The sequence below is a fragment of the Poecilia latipinna genome, unplaced genomic scaffold (assembly GCF_001443285.1).
Source record: "Poecilia latipinna isolate Pla-1442-1.1 unplaced genomic scaffold, P_latipinna-1.0 Scaffold1067, whole genome shotgun sequence".
Taxonomy (NCBI): Eukaryota; Metazoa; Chordata; class Actinopteri; order Cyprinodontiformes; family Poeciliidae; genus Poecilia; species Poecilia latipinna.
The window spans coordinates 172,033-194,029 of NW_015113683.1; the positions used below are offsets into that span (position 1 = coordinate 172,033).

Below are 21,997 nucleotides of genomic sequence, written 5' to 3' on the forward strand. Positions count from 1 at the left end.
TTCCTGTATTCATAGAAGCCGCAGTCCGCACACTGATTGGACGCATCCTGAGAGAATAGTATAAATAGTTAGCTGCTGAGCGAGACCGTCAGACGTTGTGTGAATAACATCCCAACTCATGTTATACACACAAGGTGTGTGTGGAACACATCCGGTTTAAAGGACAGGGTGTGTTTGATTTGTGTCACCATCTGGTTTGGAAACTGTATCCTGATGACCAGCGTATGTTTCCTCTGAAGTGATTGATGTGACTGTTTCTTCCTATTGTGAAAGTAAATCATTTAAAAACCAACGCCACTTTTTGTCCTCTCCTTCTGTAAGTATTTGTAGAAGGTTGGGACTTAAGCAAACAATACTAACCTGAAACATTTGTAATTTTTTGGGAGGGGAGGGATTTTGTTTTAATATATAAAATGGTCTAGCCAAAGCCCTGACCTCAACCAGCAAAAAGTTTAAATACTATTCTTTGGTTCCTTCCACAAATAAAAACAGAGATATGCTAAAAGCTCGCTAATGGCTACCAAAAACTTTGTGGTTTCCCCGCAACATGCTAAGGGAGAAACAAAATTTTATTTAATTTGTCCCCATAATGAGTTTCTTTTAATAAACATTTGCATATGAAGGCCTATAACACACCTTTTTTATTATTATTTTATTATTTTGCAGATTATCACTTTTTTTGTACTAATGGGTCATAAATATTGACCTATGAGCTTTCAGGTTTTGTCCATCTCTTGCTAACGTTCCACTCATCATAGAATATATTACAGACACTTGGTTCTGTATTCTGATTGTGGGTGACATGTTTTACTTTTTAAAGGCTATTTTGTAGTTACAAATAGATGAACTCTGTTTGACAGCAGCAGATCTTTGTTCTGGAAGTCTCTTCTCCTGCGAGCATGCGTTGTGTTCTAGGAACGATGTGAAAATCTATAAATAAGCCGGTGAGTCAGAGCGCCCTGCAGTGCAGAAGCCACTGTTTTTGAATGACTGAAAGTCTGTCTTGCTTGGCCTAATTTACAACACACAGCCTGATGGGCACATGCTTGTATTTATGCATTTTTACTTGAACTGTGTTTGTGAATCAGCCCTCTAGCTCATTTACTTGTGTAACATCATCAGTGTCTGTGAATTAATTTTGTTCTGACTCAAGAAAAAGAAAACTCGGGGGTAGATGGGACTGACTAGCTAATTAAATCGGTCACGTTGTGAAATGGTGTCGGTTTCTTTGGCCCATAAATGCCGTTATTTAACCTGAATAACCTGTTGGCATGCGCGAACGCTTATATCTTGGAAAATTGCATCATATATTCATACCCTGTTCTGTGTTTTTTTTTTTGCCAGTTGTAGCCAATGTTTCTTCTGGAATGTGTTAGTCAGATTGGATGGAGTGTATTTCAGATATGCCTTTTTGTTTGTTTTTTGGGGGGATTTTTTTGCCCATCTTTCCACAGATTCTTATATTTTCTGTGCAGTTTTAAACCGTATAGCTTTTGCTACTTTATAGGTGTGGATCTGTTAGGTAAGGACCTGTTTGACCTCTAGACGACTTTAAATTCAGACCTACGGTTCTTGAATCTGCTCTAAAATGCCAACAAAGAACTCTAACAAAGCCTGCTAATTGCTAGGAGTTTACAAAAAAAAAGTTCACAAACTATTGTTAAAATATTGGATTTCAGTCTAGAATAGTCCATTCTTGAATTGACAAGTTCAGAATTTTCATAATAAAGCTGTTACGAATGCCACAAAACTATAGAATAGCCCTATAATACACTGAAAATTAGAACTCTTACCATTGTGTTTGTTTGGTTGTTTGAACCTACAGACAATAAGACTTAACTAATATTAAATCAGCTTTTAACATTGATCCCCAAAATGACTTAAAAATAAAATCTGGAAACTGAGTGTGCAAAAGTATTGATTTGGTCCGGTCTTTGACTGGGCCATTCTTTTTTTTTTTTTTTTGAGTAATTGCTGCTCTGGCTGTGTGTCTTGACCAATCCAGCTGGCTGTTAAATCTCAGCCACAGTCTAAAGTCTTCTGCAGCATCTTAAAAACTTTTTGCTTTCGGGATTGTCCTCCATTTTACCATCGACCCGGGACATCTTCCTACTACGGAAAGACATCGTATTTCACACTTCCTTTTTAATAAAACCTTCACACAGCTGCTAAATTTATACTGAGATTAAATTGCACACAGACCGTTTGCTACAGTCCCACAAAAATAGTTTGTGGTTGTAGTTTGTTCAAATGTGAAAAGTGGTAAACGGATTGATGCTTTTCCAAGGCAACGTTTATGCTTTACCACTCAAACACGTGTAGAAATAATAGACTCACTTCACTGTGGAGGATTTTGAAGCGCAGAAATGTCCTTTGCTCATTTAACGCCTGCAAACACCAATAATTTTTTTTTTTTTTTACTGTTTCTCAGCTTGTTTCAAGTGGGCTCATTAAGTACAAGAGAAGAATTAAGTCTTTTATGTCCTGACACCACTTTGCATGTGTTCACACCAGAGGAGTAAGCTCGAGTGTAACGCTGTGAAGTGTTTGCATCCAGATGACGGGTAGAGAAGGACGGAGGCGGTTCCTCACCCCCAAATTAGAGGCTTAATATATGAAAACTTCTCAGTTTGTATTATAGCTAAAAGAAAGCAATCAATCTCCCCTGTCCTTTAGGTCTACAGGCAGGATTGCGAGACGTTCGGAATGGTGGTCAAAATGCTGGTGGCAAAGGATCCCAGCTTGGAGAAGCAGCTGCAAGTCCCGCTCAGGGAGAACCTCGGGGAGATACGCGAGCGCTGCCTGGAGGACCTCAAGCATTTCATCAAAGAGCTGGATGAGGACGTCCGGCTTCCAGAGCCCTTCGTCTGTGACTCTGTCACTCCTGCCATGTCCCAGAAACTCTTAAAGACCGGAGTGAACCACAGCTCGTCTTCTTTCTGACGCGCTTCGTCTACGTCCGCTCCGATTTAATGAGACTGATGATTTCTATTTTATTTTATAATTTTAATTTTTTTTTGAATTAACAGCTCAGATTTAGGATTGCTGGACTTGAACATACTGCAGGTCACAGCAACCTGAGGAACTCATCGCAGGAGCGAACAGTGTTATTTTTGAATGGACTATTTTTACCTTCAGGTTTTCTATGAAAAATGTAAAAACATTACAGTTTTTTTTTGTTTTGATTTTTTTGTTTAAATAATATTTAAAAACTACAAGTCTCCGTGGCTCTTATGATGTTTAGTATGGCATTCAGTTTTGAAGCATGATCTCACATTTTGTAAGTTTTGTTTTCTGACGTGTAACTTGAATAAATATGTATCACTTGGTGCTGCAATAGACAGAAATCAAGTCGTCGTAAAAATTTGTGCTGTTAAAATATTTGAAATTGCCTTTCTCAATCCGACATTTCTGAAAAAAAACAAAAAGCGAAAAACTTGACCATTTTTAGAAATTCCCAAAATATACTAAGGATTGCGAGACGTTCATCCTTCTGTCTTGAAAAGATGTAATGTTCTTTCCCATTTTGAAAAGTGGCTAAAAAGGAAAAAGCCCTTTCAGATTCATACCTCAGGGAAACCAGAAGTTATTGATTACTAATTGAAAGTTTCTAGATGGGCCGACTTAAAGTAATTGGGCTAAAGAAGTTATATTGCAAAATTCCTCATGCAGTTCATGTGCATTCCCAGAGCAATTAAGATTACACATTACTTGAATGACTTGCCCCGTTCTGGGTTTTTTTTTTCACACATTTTAAGGACTTTCTAAGCAAATTATGTATCATGTTTGCAGAATAGAAAGCCAAGGATGTCTCCCCATTTTGAAGTGACATGGAGAAATTTGCAAACTTTTCAAAATAGAAAAGGATCTTAAAAAAAAAATATGAATAGAAAATTTTTGCAGGCGAAGTTTCTAGAATAAACTTTTTTTTCTTGTTGCCAAATTCCATAACTAGGAAACACTCCACTGAAGTGAAGGTATTGGTTGTCTTTTTGCAGAAGTTACTTTAAAATTGGAAATAACTTGGTTGTCCTTTTAATTTAGAAAAATCTATAGTAAGTGTTATATATATATATATATATATATATGAAAAAAAGTTTGCTGAATTTTTAAGTAATTTTATCTTGCGGGATCAAGTGCAAATATTAGGGAAAAATGGCAACCTGGTAAAACCTTGTCAGTTTTTTCTTTTTTTTTTTTTACTTCTGTCTATAGACATATTTGAGTAACTTTCTGTATTGTAGCCATTTGCTGACTTTTGAAGGTCAAGACTACCTAGCTTTCATTACTTTCATATATGCATATTTCCCCCTCTTTTCTTAGTATTTAGAAAGTTTGTCTACTTGAAGTCAAAAATAGAAGAAAAGCCCATTATATGTTTCAAATTGTATAACCCAATTCAAGCAGAGCATTCTCAAACGATTGGAGAAAAAAATATTTATTGCAAGCACCTTTACATCACAGAGCGTACGTTGGTTATCTTAGAGCAATGCTGGTGGTCAGGTGCAAGTACAGGTGTGTCGCTGCCAGTTCTGTACATGGTTTGTGATTACATAACGTGGAAGGTGTTGCAAACATCAAACAGGAATAATGTGGCCTTTTTCTGTGGACAACTTGGTGTTTCTTCTCACTCGAGCAAAAACAAGTTTTACACTTTTAAATGAGTATAAAATACTAGAACTGAAACTTTAACTTATTATTTACATTTTTATGTTGCCTTAGTAAACATTAAATAGTTATTTGGTTAGTTTCTTGGCTCTACTTGCACTGGTAACCTCTGAGGGGGGAGAGGGGGGGTTTACCGTATACCATATTTAACATTGCAAAACTATTAACTGAACATAAAATCCTCTCTTGGTGAAATTCCACTGGTATTCAAATCCTCTCACTGTTTGAGCATTTTAACCAGCTTTGCATACACATAAGAAGTGTCTAAACAGCTCAGTAATGGCCTCTTTACAGAATATGACAGACCTAACTGAAAAATCTTCACCTTATTGCTTTGTGTAGTGCACTTCGTAAGATTAATGGCATGGTTCGCTAAGAAATGATGCAGTTTTTGGAGCTATGGCCCTTTCTGCAACCAGTCTGTGACCCGTGGCTGAGGGCCGTGAGCGCGGTCACCCTTGTTGGATAGTCTTCTGCATAGTAGCGCCCAACCGCTCGAGGTTGTGGGATTGGTTGGCCAAGAAAATACCCCTCTTCCTCAGAGTCTGACGACGACGAGGAGCAAGTTGAGCACCAGTCGTCCTCGTCTCTGTGGAGACCCATGAAATGTTCAAACCGTGGGTCATTCTGGTTGGAGCTATGGAGCATATAGTCAGATCGAGTTTGGGAGTAGGCCAGCGGCAGCATGTGTGCAGGGTTCTGAAGACGCATTGCACCGTATGGTGGACTCACTATACCCTGCTGCTGAGGTTCAAACAGCCTCTGCGCTCTCTCTACGGGTACCATGTGAAGGGCGTTGTCCGAGCGAGTTTTGCGGCTCTTGTGACGCCGGCTCTGTCGGTGGTGTTGGGGCCTGCTTCTGCTGTGGTGGCTTGTCGAGTGGCTTCTTGCTCTGCCAGGTTCATCTGGACAGTACGCTCTCCTTTGTGGCTTCTCGCTCATGGGATGTTTCATAACACTAACCTCAAATCCATCATTATATCCATTGTCCACTGTGTCTTCTGAGAACTTGACCATTTGAGGAGGCCTGGATTGCGACTTGCTCCTCCGTAGTGCCGGAGCTTGAACAAAGGATCCGGGTAGGCCCTCTGAATGTGGAGATATTACGTGAAGTCCTGTGGGAGCACCAACCCTCATTCCAAGCCCTATCCCATTCTCTGCCTCCTCAACTCTCTTTTCCATGTTAAGACTAAGGGAGTTTGCGCTGGGGTGTATGTGGGATGAATTAAATGTTCCCATGTTGCTCATTTTCTCACACTCGACAGTCATGGAAGAATCCTGGATGCCATGAAGGTTGTAGACTGTGGGTGCATCCCCATCCACTGATGCACCTAAAAAAAAAGAGTGAAGAAGGAATATTTGTTAGAATATATTCTAACAAATATTGAGATCAAAAGTAAGAAGAACCGATTTAAGACATTAAGCAACATGCATACCAGTGATGTTTGACAAAGCAAGGGAATCCATGGAGTCTCCAACACCCTTCTCAGCCTTCCTTAGCTCGTCAGCAATACACTCCAGGGAGTCCTCATACCACTCCCTTGTGTCTGGCCAAAAAGCCTGCTTTCCTACTCCAGACTGCTCCTGATCTTGGTCATACTCTAGCTCTTGGATCTTTCTTGCACTGGCAGGACCTGGATGGCTTCCATATGCCGAGTCTCCGAGGCCGTCCTGTGACTGGGCCCAGTACATTTCGGGTAGATGCTGCTTGTCCATCAAGCCTGGACTGAGGCTGTTGGCTCGAGACTGGTCAGAAGTCTGGCTCTGGGTGGGACTGTTGGGGGCAGGGGACGAGGGGTTAAGACCCACAGATTTTGAATCGGACTTCAGCCAGGGATCTGACGCACTTATTAGCTGCGTTGAGTCACTGTTGGGGCTCTGTGATTTTAGGGACAGTGGCTGATGCTGGTGCAGCATACCACGGTCACCAAACTTTAGCAGGAGCTGAGTCATATAGTCCTCATGCTGAGCCCACTCCTCTGGATCCTCCTCTCCACCGGCATCCTGTTCCTCCCGCTCCCTCCAGAACCTCTCCTCCTCCAGACCGAGACGGGTTAACTTACTCCCCACTATATCGATGTCACCATCGCCATCTCTGTCCCCTTCACCCTCCCCAAACCTGTGCTCATAAGAGGTGACTGTAGTGGGAGGGCTAAACAGCTGTGACTGTCGCCACTGTTCAGCAGGCCTGCTGCTTTTCCCCATGCGGACGCTCCGTCGGGATTCGCGAGAGCGGGCTGACTGGAAAGCGGAATCCGATGAGTCTGAGGCATGTACATCTTCCCCTTGGCTGCAGGCCTTTGAGCAATAGATGCGCCCCTGCTTGGGTAAGAAGGGACAACCCAGCAAAGACGTCTTGCACTGGGCACAACAGAAGCACTGGTCTGTGGCGTGCCAGTGAACGCCTTCGTAGGTCATCTGGGCATGGTCAACACCTAGAGAAATGAAAGTAAGAATCATGCTACCGTAATCTCGTTTTCATGCGTCTGACTGATTGATATAGAATATTTTTCGATATGTTTCACATTTTGTGATATTAAAGCTGTAAGTTTTTCAATTTTTAACAAGTAATTTGCATTCAAGGTGATACTTGATAGATTCACCTTTGGGCTGAATACAAATGCTTGCCACAGGTTTAATGTTTTATCACTCAAATTCATGCATAGATGTATGTTTATCACAAACTTTTTCTCAAGATTTTAAGTATGACTTACCAATGTTTTCACCACAGGCCTCGCAGTACTCTGCATACAGCGACTCAAAGCACCCACAGCAGTAGGGCCGTCCATTTTTCATGATGTACCGCTGTCCACCTAGCATCGCCCCGCACTCAAAACAGGCAAAGTGCTTCATGTGCCAGTGACGTCCCTCAGCCTCGGTGCATTCATCTGCAAAGATGATCTATGTATATTTGCAAAACCATCGTTAGTTTGCATCAACTTAAAATGCACCAGTTGCTAGCTAGCGTCAAATAATTGGGCCAATTACCTCGTCACAAGAAGAGCATCGAGGTTTCATGAGCTCTGCGTGGTGTCTCCCGCAGAAGATCTTGCCATTTTGGTAGAAATAGATGAGGTCCACCAGAAGCTCCTGGCACATGGAGCATGCAAAGCATGCCGGGTGCCAACAGGGACCCGGCCCTGCTCTGGAGGCAAAAATGGCCATCTCCCCTCCATTGATGCCGCCACAACACTGTCAAACACAAACAGGAGGTAATATGTGAGGTTAAGCTGCCAACACTAATGGTGATAATTACTCCAACTTGAAAATCTAAGCAAAGTACATTTAATGAAAAGGGTAAAACACATACAGATTAATTACGCCTGGTAATTAAAGTTTTTATTCTATCAATTAGAGTATGGCGATTAAAAAATAAAAATTGTCCCTCTTTCACCAATCCAATCATCGTCACTCATACCCCTCCACAAGTGGGGTAAGTGACAAAAGGTTATTGGTAAAGAAGATGACTTCCTGAAAGGTTTTGTGGAATGAATTAAAAACAGCAGGCTTGAGAGGATTGTGAAGCGAGGCCCCGTTCATGCCAACGTTTTTGTAGAGATTTACAAGGTGTGAACTGTGGCTCAAGTGAGCGCTTCAAGAGCCACCAAAGACGGATGTATCTACAGCTGCGGCATTCCATACGTTAGACACCAGATCCAGCAATGCGGCTGAGCCTATATTAAAGCAAGATCAACTTCCTTCACACCTCAGCAGCCGCGTAGGCTGTCCGCCTCCATGCCACTCTATACGAAGGCAGCGATTTATCCAAAGAAAAGCAACTCCAGGCGAAGTACTTGGTGCATATACTGTGCGGTACAAGGTCATACCTGCAGCTCGGTGGCATTCTTATATTAGAACTTCACTTTTCATTGACGTACACTTGTATATCTGCTAAGTTTTCGTTTTCACAAAGACGGCAAAAATGTAAATGTGCTCGTACCTTGAGCATACTGAAGCTAAAGATTATTCGGGGACCTATGCCATTTTTTTTCTTGCCTGGTCCAATCGTCAGTAACTCGTAGGAAAGCACCTCAGGTCTGTAAAGAGGCCTTGGCCTTCTGACAAAAGGTCTCATGTCTCCACAGAGATCATTGAAGCCTGCCTGAACATGCAGTCTTTATATAACTAGGCATATTTATAAGGCATTCATAGGGAGCTATGGGACAGCATGCCCAGCTGTTAGCCATTATGACCACTTTGGACAGACTGGGGCCTTGAAAACTGTGGTGTTGCATATCACTACAAGCCAAGCCTTGCAAAGCGATGAGGTTTGTGTTGTCATTAAACGCCCTGTGGTTGACAATAGCATATGTTTGCAGAGCTGCCGTAAAGATACACATGTCCGGTCCAACGTGTGTGTGTGTGTGTGTGTATGTGTCGGTTGGAATCCCGGGGAGCATGTGTGTGACCTTGCATCCCCCTTCCTCCATTTTAGCTTCTGCGTCTGAGTGGTGACAGACTGCATCTGAATGTTCGGGGAGGGGGAAATTAGCTTCATCTGCTCCCTCCAGGACGCCTGGAAGAGGATGTGGTTGAGTCACTCTTCGCATCGGAAGCCGCATAACACCAATATTTACGTTTGGAGAAACGAAGGCAGGCGGTTTTTCTTTTTTTTTTTTTTTTTTTTTTTTTTTTTTCCAGAAATACGATCAGCAGCACTTAATGTCTCTGTTTACGGTGTCTGCAAACGCAACTGCTTCTTGTCCTGAGCTCAACCCGACTTCATTCAAAATGTCAAGATGCCTCGCAACCAGCTCCGCATGCTCTAATTACAGCACTCAATGTGGAATTACCTGCTTCATACTGTGACTCGTTTGGGTAAAAACGGGGTTTTAGGACTCTGTGCAAGAATTACTAATTAATCTGGCCACTTATTTGCAGTCTCTCACGCTGGGTTATAGATGGCTGGCAGGAAATTGGCTGAGCTCCTCATGAGGAAACTGGCCTCTCCGCTTGGTTTAAACATGAGCCCTCCAATTTCCCTGTTTCCTCTCCTGCCCTAATGAGGAAGTTTATGTCAGTGATTTAAACCACTATATTACCCAGTCAGGACCAGAAAAGGATAATGGATCGGCTTCACGTGGTTTCTCTGTGACTGTTACCTCACCTCAGCGCATGTGCGCACAGTAATATGTCAGTGTGTGTGTGGGAGATGCATACGTTTTCACAGCGAGTGTGTTGCAGGGCTCTAGGGAGGATCTTTGGCGTCCCTCTGCCCAGTGCCTCCCTCTTTCTTTGGGTGCTGAACATCTGAAGCTCCCTCTTTTCCTCCTCCGTTAACGACTGGCAGTAGCGCAACTGTAGGAAACGACAAAAAAAAAAAATAAATAAAAAGGAATTAAAAAGCATTACAAGAAATAATGGTCAATTATTTACATTTTATTTTTGTTACATTCTTGATTTTATGTTTCCATCAGCATTGTGCAATCTCATTAGTGGCATTAACTCTTGGACAAATTGCTAAAACTCAGTCATGCTGGAAATGGAGTTTCCTCAAACAGCTATTTTCAAGCCTAGCAACAGATTCTCAACTAGATTTAGGTTTTGCCTTTAAGTAGGCCATTTTATTGCAAAAATCTAGAGTACACCAACACATTCAGTTGATTTTTAGCATTTTTATTTGCACAAACAATGCATTACTGTCTTAGCGGAAGCTAAATCAGCACCAAGTCCAGCAGCTAGCACTGCTTTCATCTGTGTGCTTGGGTGAAGCAGGTCCAAATATGGTGGTAGAAATAGTTTAATTGAAGCTAATTCTCTGCCCAAGGCTGCTTTGAAAGGATGGCATCAACAATATACAAGCCCTTCCTCTGTATTTAGAGAGGAGGATGAAGGCTCAGATAAAAGAGCAGGGCTGTCCTAACAACTGGCTCAGTTGATCTGTAAACAACAGCTAGCGATGCTGCCTCTGTCTCTTTCTCCTCTCACCCGAACACATGCACATGCACACACACACACACACGCGCGCGCGCGCTCCTTCCAAACCACCGCCGCTCCAGCATCACCTCGCCTCCCCAAGCTGCCGAAGCCGTAAAACCGCTCAAACACTGCGAGTGTACCCGTTGCTGCCTCTTCCAAATGTGCACAAACAGAGCCCCCCTGCCAGCCGCTCTCATCAGTCAGCTGGTGATAACCCTCCGTCATATCACCTAATGTCAACTCCAGTATTGTAAATGAGAAAGAGGGGAGCTGGTTTGAACATCATAAGCGGAGCAAACAAAAGAGATTTGCTTTACCGTCACGTGTTTGTATCTTGCAGCGTTTGAGAGAAAGCATCTGTTGTTATAAGGTTTCTTTTTTTTTTTTTTTTCAGCCAGTTAATTCATTGATTCACCAGCCAGTCTACTTAACCCCTGAAGCACTTTTTCCTTCCGTTCAACTTTCCATCAATATGCTTGGATAGAGCAATCTATGAATAGCCAGCATCAATTGCAGCGACTCTCCGTGACTTATCCTATTTATCCTACTTATCCTTATAATAAATAGTTGAAATGCGTCACTCTTTAATCTTCTTTAAAGTCTGAGTTTTGCTGAAACAAAATATAAATAAGTTTTTTTGTTCTATGTATTTGGGATTAACTTGCCTATGCAGCTGAATGCCATCTGTCAACAATGTCTGCTTTTTTTGTAAGTGGAAAACTGAAAGCAGCCTGATGCGAAAAGTTAGTTTCATCGTTCCCCAAGTAACGTAACGGTTACTTTGCTTCTTTTACTGAATAACCATCTTTGTACCTCGTTGTCGTGCGGCGGGAGCTGGTAGAGGAGCTGTCTGATCCGGTGCTTCTCTCCCGGGCTGTTCACGTACGGCACTTTGTCTTCTGGCAGACAGGCGAAATACATCTGGACCTGGAGGAGCAGAGAGACGCATGCATGAGCAGCTCTGAACCGTCGCCAGGCCGTACGGTAACTCCTTTGTTTCGGCTGCTTAAAGGCATTAAAGAGAGGAGAGTCTTAGGCTGTCAACCGGGCATATCAGTGTGTGTGTGTGTGTGTGTCTTTCTTTTGTGACTCCACGGGCCAAACATGTCAATCTATATCCAGTCACAGGCGCCCGACTGTGAAATCTCTTCACACAAAAGCAGACGGCGCGGGACTGTAAATGTTAATGTTTGCCTCGGTTAATTTCCATTGACGGGAGAAACGGAAGCCGGAGCAAAAGGTGATTGCATGTCCTCGGAGGCGAAAGAAAACACGGCAAAGTATTTTCTGACTGAGTTGAAGCGAATGTCTTTATCCTGAGCAAACACGGCTGAACGGGGATGAGCAGAAGCTCAGTGCCGGGGCATGTCGGCGCAAAAATATCCTTACTCGAACTAAACCTCCTGCTTATGGCACACAATTTTGCACAATTAAACTCCAATTACATGTGTTGATTTTTTTCGGGCTTTGTCAGCAAGTTGTCTTCCACTAAAATTAGACTGGTATTCTAAAACATACCCTTAAAGACAAAGATTATATGTACATCTCTCCAAATGGTCAAATTAAATCCCTTTGGAAGGCTGTTACCTGTTCAGGCCTGAGTCCCGGCGGCACCCAGGCGTACTCCTCGAGCACACAGCCGGAGTCGTCATCTGAGGTGGAGCTCCTCTGGAAGCCCACGGACATGACCTTCCCCACTTTCCCCCCCGAACGAGCCTCCATCTCTGGCCCTCGGGGTGCGGGACGCTCCCTTCTGTCGCTGCGCTCTAGGTTCATCGCGCTCAGGTGCTGTGAAGACAAACAGTGGCCCTTTTTATTTTTCTGATTCTCTGCTTCCATCATGTTTTTTTTTTTTTTTTTTTTTAGCCTAATTATACACAAATGTCTGCATTTTGCCATTTCGTCATTCGTTTGGCTGGAATATTGCTGATAATGGATTTTCTCGCAATTATTATTTTTCAATTGCTCGCAATCGGTCAATTTGCCATTGTTTATTTTCGTGTCGCAACGAGATAAGTGCCTTTGCCCTGGCAGCGTTGTGAGGGTTTAACATTCTGGCTGAAAACAAAACATTCAAAGAGCAAAGAACAAACAGTGAAGTAAAAACAGTTTCTCCTCAATTTAGCGCCAAGCCAGTTCACATGTTCATGTTCACATGTCAAACACAAGAATAACATTCACAGGGGCGTAGTGCAGAGGTGGCCGACGGGTGGCCGCTGCCACAAAATCCTTGGATTATAATTGGATTAGGCTAGATGAGAAAGCTACTTTAATTGTTGAGTTAGCACAAAGGGAACAAATGACATGTTTTACAAAGTTTTAAGAAGTTGGTTTATCACAAAACATGATAAAGCCTAAAAAAATATAAATTAAGCCACAAGAATTAACTTGAGTCAGAGTAATAAAATGTAGTGATTGTAAATGAGTATCTTTGAGTGAAAATGTAGTTGAATTTAATCTACAGATTGCTTATAGATAAAAACAAAAAAAATCTAATAATTCAAAGACCCTCTACAACCAAACATGACTTTAAGTGGTGTTTTAAAGGGACTTCTATTTACCTAGGTCTTCAAGGAATTGGAATATAATATTTCCCACAATAAATATTAACTGAAGGAAATAACGGACAACATACAACCAATGTATAACCACTGGGAGAATACCATATTGACTCGCTGTTATGTGCAAACAGTGCAAAACTTACTTTTCTTTTTTACTGTACACACAACTTCTCAAAGAACCTTTATAATTCTACACACAGAGATTTCTGTTAAATATTACACTATGACGGTTATAAAACCTGAATTCAACTTGTGATATACCAAAAAGATATTCAGATATTTCAGATTTTCTTTTTTTTTGGCTTGTACATAAGACACCCTAAGTCTGGGGGGTGAGGGGGGGAAGATGCCACTCCCAGTCTATTATACATTTTATCCATTGGAGACCCAAATTGGACAAAGAAACTATCAGACAAATCTTTTGCATAAAACTGAGTGTCCATTAAGATGCGCACAATATGAACAAATCTACAGACATGAAATGCAACACAGCACAGCTTCGTTTCATGCAAAATCCAACTGAATCCCATGAAACTATTCAGACGCAACAGTTTACAAAACAACGCGCACTCAAACTGCAGCAGGAATCTACATGCAGGAGCATTGCAAACGGCTTTTCTTCTATGAGCTGGAGAAAAAAAAAAAAAACAAACAAAAAAAAAGAAACGGTGGGACCAGCTAATGCTTGGAGGGCCATCAAGTTTTTCCCCAACTCCGTCTCCCCCTCCTCCACCTTCAGGAGTAGCTTTCTTATCTCGCAGCAGCTATGTTCTCCAGATAACTCAGCCTGATAACAAGAGCCAAAGGTGTCGAAAAAGCCACTTTTCCATGTAGAGAAGACCCAAACTCTGCATCTTTCACATGCAAATAAAGACCAGATAGAGTTGTCTGTTAGGGTAAAAAAAAAAAAAAAAAAGACAAAAACTTCATACCCCCACCTCAAAACTGTATGCAGATTAAAATGCTTTACATAAGAACAGAATTTTGAGGGACATTCATGTCGAGCTATAATTATCGGTGTGAAATTTCAATGCCTCTAATTGCACTTGTAAAATTCCTCACCTGCGAGTCGCTTTGGATAAATGGGCCGCGTGTAGACATACGGGGACAAACGCACACACATTTCAAATTGTGAGGGTGTTCTTTTCAAGGATTTTCACGTCACATAGTTTTGTTCGGCATGTTTTTCTCTCGCATGTGTATTACGACGACTGGTACCACTTCCAAAATCGCAAGCGTAAATGAATTGCGTCTGTAGAAATCTCCACCGACTTAAATATTTTACTTTGTGCTAACTGATTTCTTCTTCTTCTAAAAAAAAAAAAGACAATGAAAATTTTTGAAGCCGTAAAAATAACCTGCACTAAACAACTCTGGAGGCCTGCTTTACATAAAACATCACCCCCACCCCAAGGCTTCCAGCAACACCCCAGGAACAAGACCCAGGGCATAAAAACATTCCTCCAATTAGCATACAAGGCGGCAGAACGTAGGACTTACAGATAAGAGTCGTAGTTTAAAGCAAGGCTGCAGCTCTTATCACCGAACAAAAAGGAATCTGATCATTGCTTTGTTCCTCTGTGGCTAATCTGTAATGGTGAGATAGATAGTGTTATCAAGCAGAAGCTTTTCTCTTTACTCGTACTATATCATGTTATTTTAACCAGTTAAGATCAACAAATGAGGAGATTAGATGGAAAACGTGTTAAAAAAGAAGTTTGTCATTAATTATTGCTACAATATTATTAAAATTATTGGCACCTTTGGTGCAAAGCTGCCAATAATCAAATTCATTTTCGATTGCGGTTACATAATCCGACAGCGGAACAAATCGGACTTTTGAGTGTTCACTTGAGGAATAATGACACAATAGGAAATAAAAGTGTGATAAGTAAATGATAAATAAATGGCATGAAACCCAGTTACAGCTTCATGCTATGCAGATGACTTTATACAATGCTTTGTCCAACATAAAATGGGCCAAATTTCCAGAGATGAACAATTATGTAATAAAAACAAATGTCATAAAAGCTATATTTAATTACTTTGATTACAACGGAAAATACCAGCTACCACTCTAAACCAAAATTAATAATTAAATGCATATATATATATATATATATATATAACAACCAAAATCGTATAAGAAAAATAGGACTGGATTAGTACCCAAGTTTAAGACACTTGAATAATTTAAATAAAAACCCTGGTGTCCTCTACAAGAAAATGAAAACAACTGGGGCTGTATGTTTTATATCAATGTAATGACCCAATATATTACGGCCACTTCGACAAGTTTATCTGTGGAAGAAATCTCCAAATCTCATTTAGAGACCTGCTGAAAGGATCAGTCACTTGGCGTCACTAATCCCCATGCCTACCATTTATTTTAAAGCTTCTGAACCTGTCTACATGCCAATAATTTTGGGAGGTGGAAAAATGTCTATTTCTCATGCACAAGTATTTTTGAGTTACCAAAACTCTCTTGTATTTTCCATCCTGCGTAATTACAAAAAGTTATAACGCGATAAAAGAATTAAAATCCCTCGTTACTTCGCTACGACTGAACTTGAGATGGTGCGCCGTCGTTCGCCGCGGTCACAATTGTGCGTCTCTCCTGCCTCTCATCCCGCAAGCAACAGGGAAAAGGTGACTGCGGGTTGCTGAGCCAATATACACAGCAACTCATATTTCACCATGTCACCACTTGGCAATAACACAATAGCTGTCTTTGTCAAAAAAAAAAAAAAAAAAAAAACACAAACAAAAAAGGTATTCCTCTTCAAGATGTGGGCAACTGCGGAGACGCAACAGAAGGAGGTCAAGGAGTTTAAAAAGAGAAAGTTGTTTTCTTTCTTTTTTCAAACAGCCATTTAGAGTCGCAACATTGCGTCGGAGTAAACACAGGCCAGATGTAGTTGGTTTTCCCCCCCCTCCCCCAACTTAGCTGGGAAACTTAAAGCATATCAGCAAAAATACATCACATTCCCCTTTTTTGTCAGGGGACAAATATAAATCCTAATAGTATGCAAAAAGAAAAAAAAATAGATGTTTGTATAACGTTGATTGGGTAATATAGTTTTAAATGATCTTGGTCAGCATATGAGTGAAGAACTTTGAGTGTAATATTGAAGTAACATCCTGAGGTGCAGTTATATAAATATCTCTTGAAAACTTATTATGAATTATGCCACAACTTTTAGATAAGTGTATTTTGGAAAATACCTGGAACTGTTCACTGCGCTAACTTCCAAGAGCAGGTCGTTGAAAACGTGAATGTTTATAGTACGCAAAAAGTAGCAACAGGGTTTAGCATAAATAATAAACAAATTGCCTTCAAGTAGTGATTAGCAACGGTACTAAACTGCTACTTTTTCAAATATTCTACTTGTTTTCTAACTTCCTCTAGCAACTGGCTGCGCTTCGGTGCTTGCATGTACCTCAACAGGATTAAGAGGCACAGGCAAAACTTGTTGCCAAAAGACGAAAGAATAAAAACATATAAACGACTCCATAACTTCTGAAGCAACAATTCATTTTAGTTTTGAACTGCTACTTTTCTAACTTCCTGTAGCATCTATCTGTGCAGTAGTTCTACCAGTGGCTTTTACCGACACAGACACGACCAAGAAATAAATAACAAATCGTGAACAATTTCAACCGTGTTTCGTGAAAGTTGTAAGCTTCCACTTTTCCAGCTTTGAGTAGCAGTAAGCTGCACTAACACTAACGCCAAGCAGAACTGAAACAATAAACCGAAACAAAGTTAGTTGGCAGGTGACAAAATAACTGAACAGCTCACAAAAACCATGTGAAGGAGTGTTTCACTTTAGTTTGTAACAACAAGAAAACATTGCCACATGACTAAATGTGTTTTCAACTGCTTTTCTAAGCTTCATTAGAGGGTAGCTGTGCTGACGTTCTAATGTGAACTTGTACACACATACATGCATAACATACTCTGAGTGGGCAGATAAGCATAAAAGTATCAATCCATCGAAGCTTCAGCTCGCTAGCAAGAGTTAATGAAAAAGAAAATCACATTCATGTTGTCTAAATGTGCTGGGATTCATTCAAGGAAGTCTATTAGTCTATTATAAAAGCCCATAGATGGAAATCATTGCTTTTTGACAGTTTGAGGGCGTTAGCTAAAAGACCAATGATTTTAGGAGATGCACAGCTTAAATGAGACCACTTGCAACTGTCAAAAAAAATAAAAAATAAAAAATCTGAGAAAATGCTGTTTTTTCATTACAGATTTAGACTCTATCTCAGTCTTACCTCTGCTAAAAGCATCTGTCTCTCTCCACCGTTGCAGAAAACTGAGACAAAACTTTAAAAAATTCCCCAGTTATTCAGCTTCCCAGCTCTGGCCACCTCTCTGCAGCACGGATCCATGCTCTAATCAGATCCGGATCGGTCAGAAAACAACCCTTCCCTTCCAGCCTTCTTCAGACGGCTTTTAAAAGTCAATTTCAGCTATCACGACGGTCTCGGAGAGCAGCTCCGAGGCAGTCGGAGGAGAAAACCCGTTTGGCAGTCTAAATACTTCCAAGTCCAGCAAGGGAGCAGGGAGGGCAGAGAGGTGACGTCTCTATCTGCTGTATCTCTGATCCCACTGTGGTTGTGTGCTCTCGGGGCAGCCAAGCCTCGTCAGCCCCTCCCTTATTCCTGCCCTAAAGAGCAAATTGCCTGTCTCTGCACTTCAGTCTCTCTTGCACACACACACACTTCAGAATCAACACCCCCCTCACCCATCGTCTCTATCTCCGCATTCCCTTCCTCCACCGGCATAACACCGGGCCCTGCAGCCAGCACCACCGCATTGGCCTGCATGATTGCTGATGACATGTCTTCTCTTTTTGTTTCCAAGTTTTAAAATCTTTTGGCAGACAAATGTTCACTTTCATCACACTGGCGTAAGTGCTTGAATTTGCAGTATTTCGTGCTGTTCACAGGAAGATTTATCTTCATTTCATTGACGTTCCTTGATACAGTCGTCTATATGAAATTCCTCGTACTGATGCAAAACGGTTGCATGTTGTGGTTTCCTCTCTCTGTGAGAGTCCAGACTAATGCATTAGAGATAATTTATTCTCCCAGTTTTCCATTAATTTGCATTCAACCTTTGATTATATTAGGGTCATGCTTATGGTGCTGTTAGCCCATCTGCTCCATTATCTTAGGAACAGAAACAGATTGTTTACTCATGGTTCTGCGTGCAAAGAATACTGAAAGACTTCTAGAGTAGATCCTTTTTATACAAACACTACATGATTGATTTAAAGCCTAACATCATGGAATATTTGCTACTATCCCTTTGCAATGCTAGCAGTAGATAGCACTAGCAATTAGCAGTTGGAAACTGTCTCCAAACTTGCAACAACAGCTACACAGTAAACTCTGTTGTGGTATCTGTTCCCAGATCCATTTGTCATATTGGAGATAAATCGTACGCAGCATAATAAAAACTATCTCATGGGCAGTTATTTGGTTTGTGCAGAGAATAATTTTTACCAAGCTTAAAATAGCTTCTCACTGGCAAAGTTTTCACACCTAGCATACAGCGTTCCTCCCATGCTGAAGGTTTTGACGCATTTAAAAGCAGCTAAAAATCCCTCATGTCTTGTTGGTGAGTCAGGAGTTAAATATTAACCCTGCTTCCTCTCAAGCCAGTCTCATCCATCTCGGGGAAATTCTCATGGTCAGTCTCCGTCCAGTCACACCCTCCCCATGCAGACCTCCCCACTACGCTTCTTCTTCCTTTAGAGGTCTGAATGATGTAGAGGAGAGGGGTCCCCCGCTCTCATCTCTCACTCCAGGCAGTCACAATGAAGTTATTGTCACACGGACCACTTCGCTTCAGGAAACTCTCAACGATTTGGCGCATATAGCAGCGAAGGAAATCCTTCCGAAGGAATCGCTTGGGATCGTCCCACAAAACTGTCGCGAACTCACCAGATGAGCCTGGAGATGTTTGTTGTGATTATTTGATCAAGTTCTGCGCCATCCATCATTGTGAGAGGCTGAAAAGGAGCAACAGCTTCATTTAAACAGTCAAAGATGAGAAATGAGTTTACTCGATTGTCTGGCGGACAATGATGCCTTCTTCTCTGACAAGCCAACAAAGTCGGCTCCCAAACAGGGCAACCGAGCCGTTTGTCGCATGCCATAACCTGCTGCAAATGAGAAATGACTCACTTGGCTAATTAGCTTGGGAGGGTGAGAGAGAGAGACAAGTTCTTTCTTTTTTTTCCTGGCCTTCCAATTCATATTTAGAAAGTCATGTTACGTCACAAGGTAAACCTTTCAGAAAAGCTCCAAGGTTCTCCAACGCTCTTGGCAGTTCTGTGCAAAAGCTTCTCATTGTCTGCCCCCACCCCCCACCCCCCACTCAGAGCGGTTTCGCATTGGGTTTCCAGAGATACTCATCTGGATATGCATTTCAGAAGCTCTGGAGATCTTATTTGGGCAGATGGGTAGAGAGGAGACAACCTCTGTTTTTCTTTCTGACAGCGAGGTACTTAATCCTAATAATGAAAACAGGGGAACGAGTGGGAGAAGAATGCTCCTGCATGAATAGACGACAGGGCCGAGGATGAGTGGCTTTATGGGAGACAATGGCTAGAAATCTGTCTTTCAGACTTGGCCTGGGCTCTTGGCCAGAGACCTATGGTTCTTTAGAAAACACGACTGACCTTCCCATCTCTTTGGCTTCTTCCAAAAAGAATATAAAGTGTGCAACGGCGCAAAAATAAGGACAAAAGTGCATGATGCATTAAAAAGATTAAATGATCTATTTTCCTTTTTGGAGTTAAACTCCTAAATCCTGGTAGCAAGGTCAACAGTCACAGAGTACCACTTATTAGAATAGCATACAATACTACTGTTAAACAGGTGAATAGTTTGGCAATACTGAAATATCCAAAACATCTTTATTTAGAGAGAAATGTGCATGGGAACCCAAACCCTTTATTATCTTAAGAATTAAGTAATTTTGTTCTTTCTTCTGTTATGTTTCATAGTGTGAGGATCCAGCATTTTTATTTAATCAATATCTTAAAAAGTTGAGACAAAAAGTAGCGGTAAATGTGGTGTCATATGTAACAGCAGACGGAAACAATGTAAATTTTTTATTTAAAGTAACGTCCGCCCTTAAGCTGTAGGCTCAGTTGTGTACCGACATCAAGAAGCAAGAAAACAGTCACAAATATCAGGACACAAATGTCTTGCATTAGCTCAGCCGTTTCCTTCTCATGCGATTCCCCTTGATTCTCATCTTCCTACAGTGTCCCATCTGGGCTTTCTACCATTGAGCTGGATTTCTCAGGAAGAATTTCAACCGGCCAAACAGAACAGAAGGAGGAGGAATTGAGCTTTGACTTTCTGCGCTGTTTTGGAGTTGTAGTCTTCACACATTTGGCAATTTATGAAGAAAAGCGTAGCACAAGGGGCAGTTTGTAACCACGCTAGTATCGCATGCAGCTAGAGAAATAATTTTTTATTACGTTCTAAAGATTTATTTGCAACTTTGAGCAAAGTAATGCTAATATTAGCTATTAATTTAGCTTGTTTTCCCCCCTAGCAGCACAAATAGCAGTAAGCTGTTGATTAGAGCAACAGACAAGACAACTGTATTATCTTGCATTAATTTGTGGAATAAGAACAATACTGTCTTGAAAAAACAATATTCCTTGCTTGTCTGACTTTCAGGGCATAACAGTCTAAAAACAAGTTTAATCTGATCTTTGTCTATTTTTTTGAGAAAGAAAGAATGGTGTCCTCATTTAGTTGTACAAAACTGATGGACAACTCGTCAAAAGGGAGCGATAATCTATGGTTATATTTTTAAAAGTGTATAGCTACAATGTGGCATTTATCGTTAAAAATATCATTTTATAACATTCCTTTTTAAGCCACATTTTTAGAATGTGCTATGGTATAACAAAGTTATTTGTCTGCAAGTTCTGATGTTTCTGTGGCTAAACTGAGATGCCTTGAAGTGCTGAGTAGGAAAGTGTTCAAATACATGTAGATTGGCTGTTTCTACAATAACATTTTTATGCAGTTATAGATAAAATTACACATTTCTTCCACCTTTACTAACAGAAAAGCTCTGTAGATTTTCAGATGATAAAATTGCCTGGCTTTTGCCACATTCTTCACCCAGGGCTTGGCTCGTATCCAAAAAGAAACTGCCAAGCTTTTGTTGGACCAACGTATAATTTTAATCTCAAACAAAGTGAAATTGGAAAATAGCTGGGGGAAGACTTCTTTTGATCAAGTTTCCTCAATAACTTTCCAAGGAAAGCTATCTTCCCCTGGCAAAGGCTAAAGACTGGCAGTTCAGAAAAGACCCAGTTGCTCTTTTCTGCACTTGAAATCCAAGTTGAAACTAGACACCGATTGGAGGCAGACACCCGGCACACTTCCATACACTTCATCATTGCACCTTTTATCTGCCTTTAGGAACAGAGCCTACCTGATAATTTGGCCTTTTCTTCTTCTTCTTTTTTTTTTTTTTTTGGTTGGTTGGTATTGTGGAGGGATGGCTTACTAAGCAAACACTCTCCTCTTCCACTGAACTCTACTTTTACATTCAACCAGATATTCACACCTTTAATCTGTCAGGAGATAGATTTACTCGATCATTTAAAGAAGACATCAGAGAAATTTGTTTGGTTGCTCAAAACGGAGATCAGCCAGGGCAGCCGCATGTCCCAACGCGTTGTGGGGCAGTTTGTCATAAAAGTCGAACTCAAACAGAGCAGAGACCGTTCCAGAAGCCAAATACGCATAAAATGCGAAGACACAATGGCGCATGCAGGACTGAGCAAACGGCTCCGCAC

The 21,997-nt window shown here is 41.2% G+C and overlaps 2 protein-coding genes across 11 annotated transcripts in view; one reads left to right on the forward strand and one right to left on the reverse strand.

Moving 5' to 3' along the window:
* pphln1 (periphilin 1) overlaps positions 1-3,347 on the forward strand; it is a 67,485-nt gene extending 64,138 nt beyond the window's left edge. For all 9 annotated transcript variants that reach the window (XM_015051806.1, XM_015051805.1, XM_015051808.1 and 6 more), the window contains one exon: positions 2,677-3,347. In XM_015051806.1, coding sequence (XP_014907292.1) covers positions 2,677-2,943 — 267 coding nt within the window. In that variant the 3' untranslated portion in view covers positions 2,944-3,347. The remainder of the gene's footprint in view (positions 1-2,676) is intronic.
* Positions 3,348-4,417: 1,070 nt separating this feature from the next.
* LOC106959309 (prickle-like protein 1) overlaps positions 4,418-21,997 on the reverse strand; it is a 28,519-nt gene continuing 10,939 nt past the window's right edge. The window contains exons 1-8 of one of the 2 annotated variants that reach the window (XM_015051798.1): positions 17,430-17,879; positions 12,175-12,375; positions 11,401-11,514; positions 9,829-9,966; positions 7,657-7,860; positions 7,383-7,569; positions 6,105-7,103; positions 4,418-5,999 (exon numbers count right to left, since the gene is read on the reverse strand). In XM_015051798.1, the coding sequence (XP_014907284.1) occupies positions 5,041-5,999; positions 6,105-7,103; positions 7,383-7,569; positions 7,657-7,860; positions 9,829-9,966; positions 11,401-11,514; positions 12,175-12,375; positions 17,430-17,444 (2,817 nt within the window). In that variant the 5' untranslated portion in view covers positions 17,445-17,879 and the 3' untranslated portion in view covers positions 4,418-5,040. Of the gene's footprint in view, positions 6,000-6,104; positions 7,104-7,382; positions 7,570-7,656; positions 7,861-9,828; positions 9,967-11,400; positions 11,515-12,174; positions 12,376-17,429; positions 17,880-21,997 lie in introns of those variants that run through there. The other variant, XM_015051799.1, reaches the window with a different exon arrangement.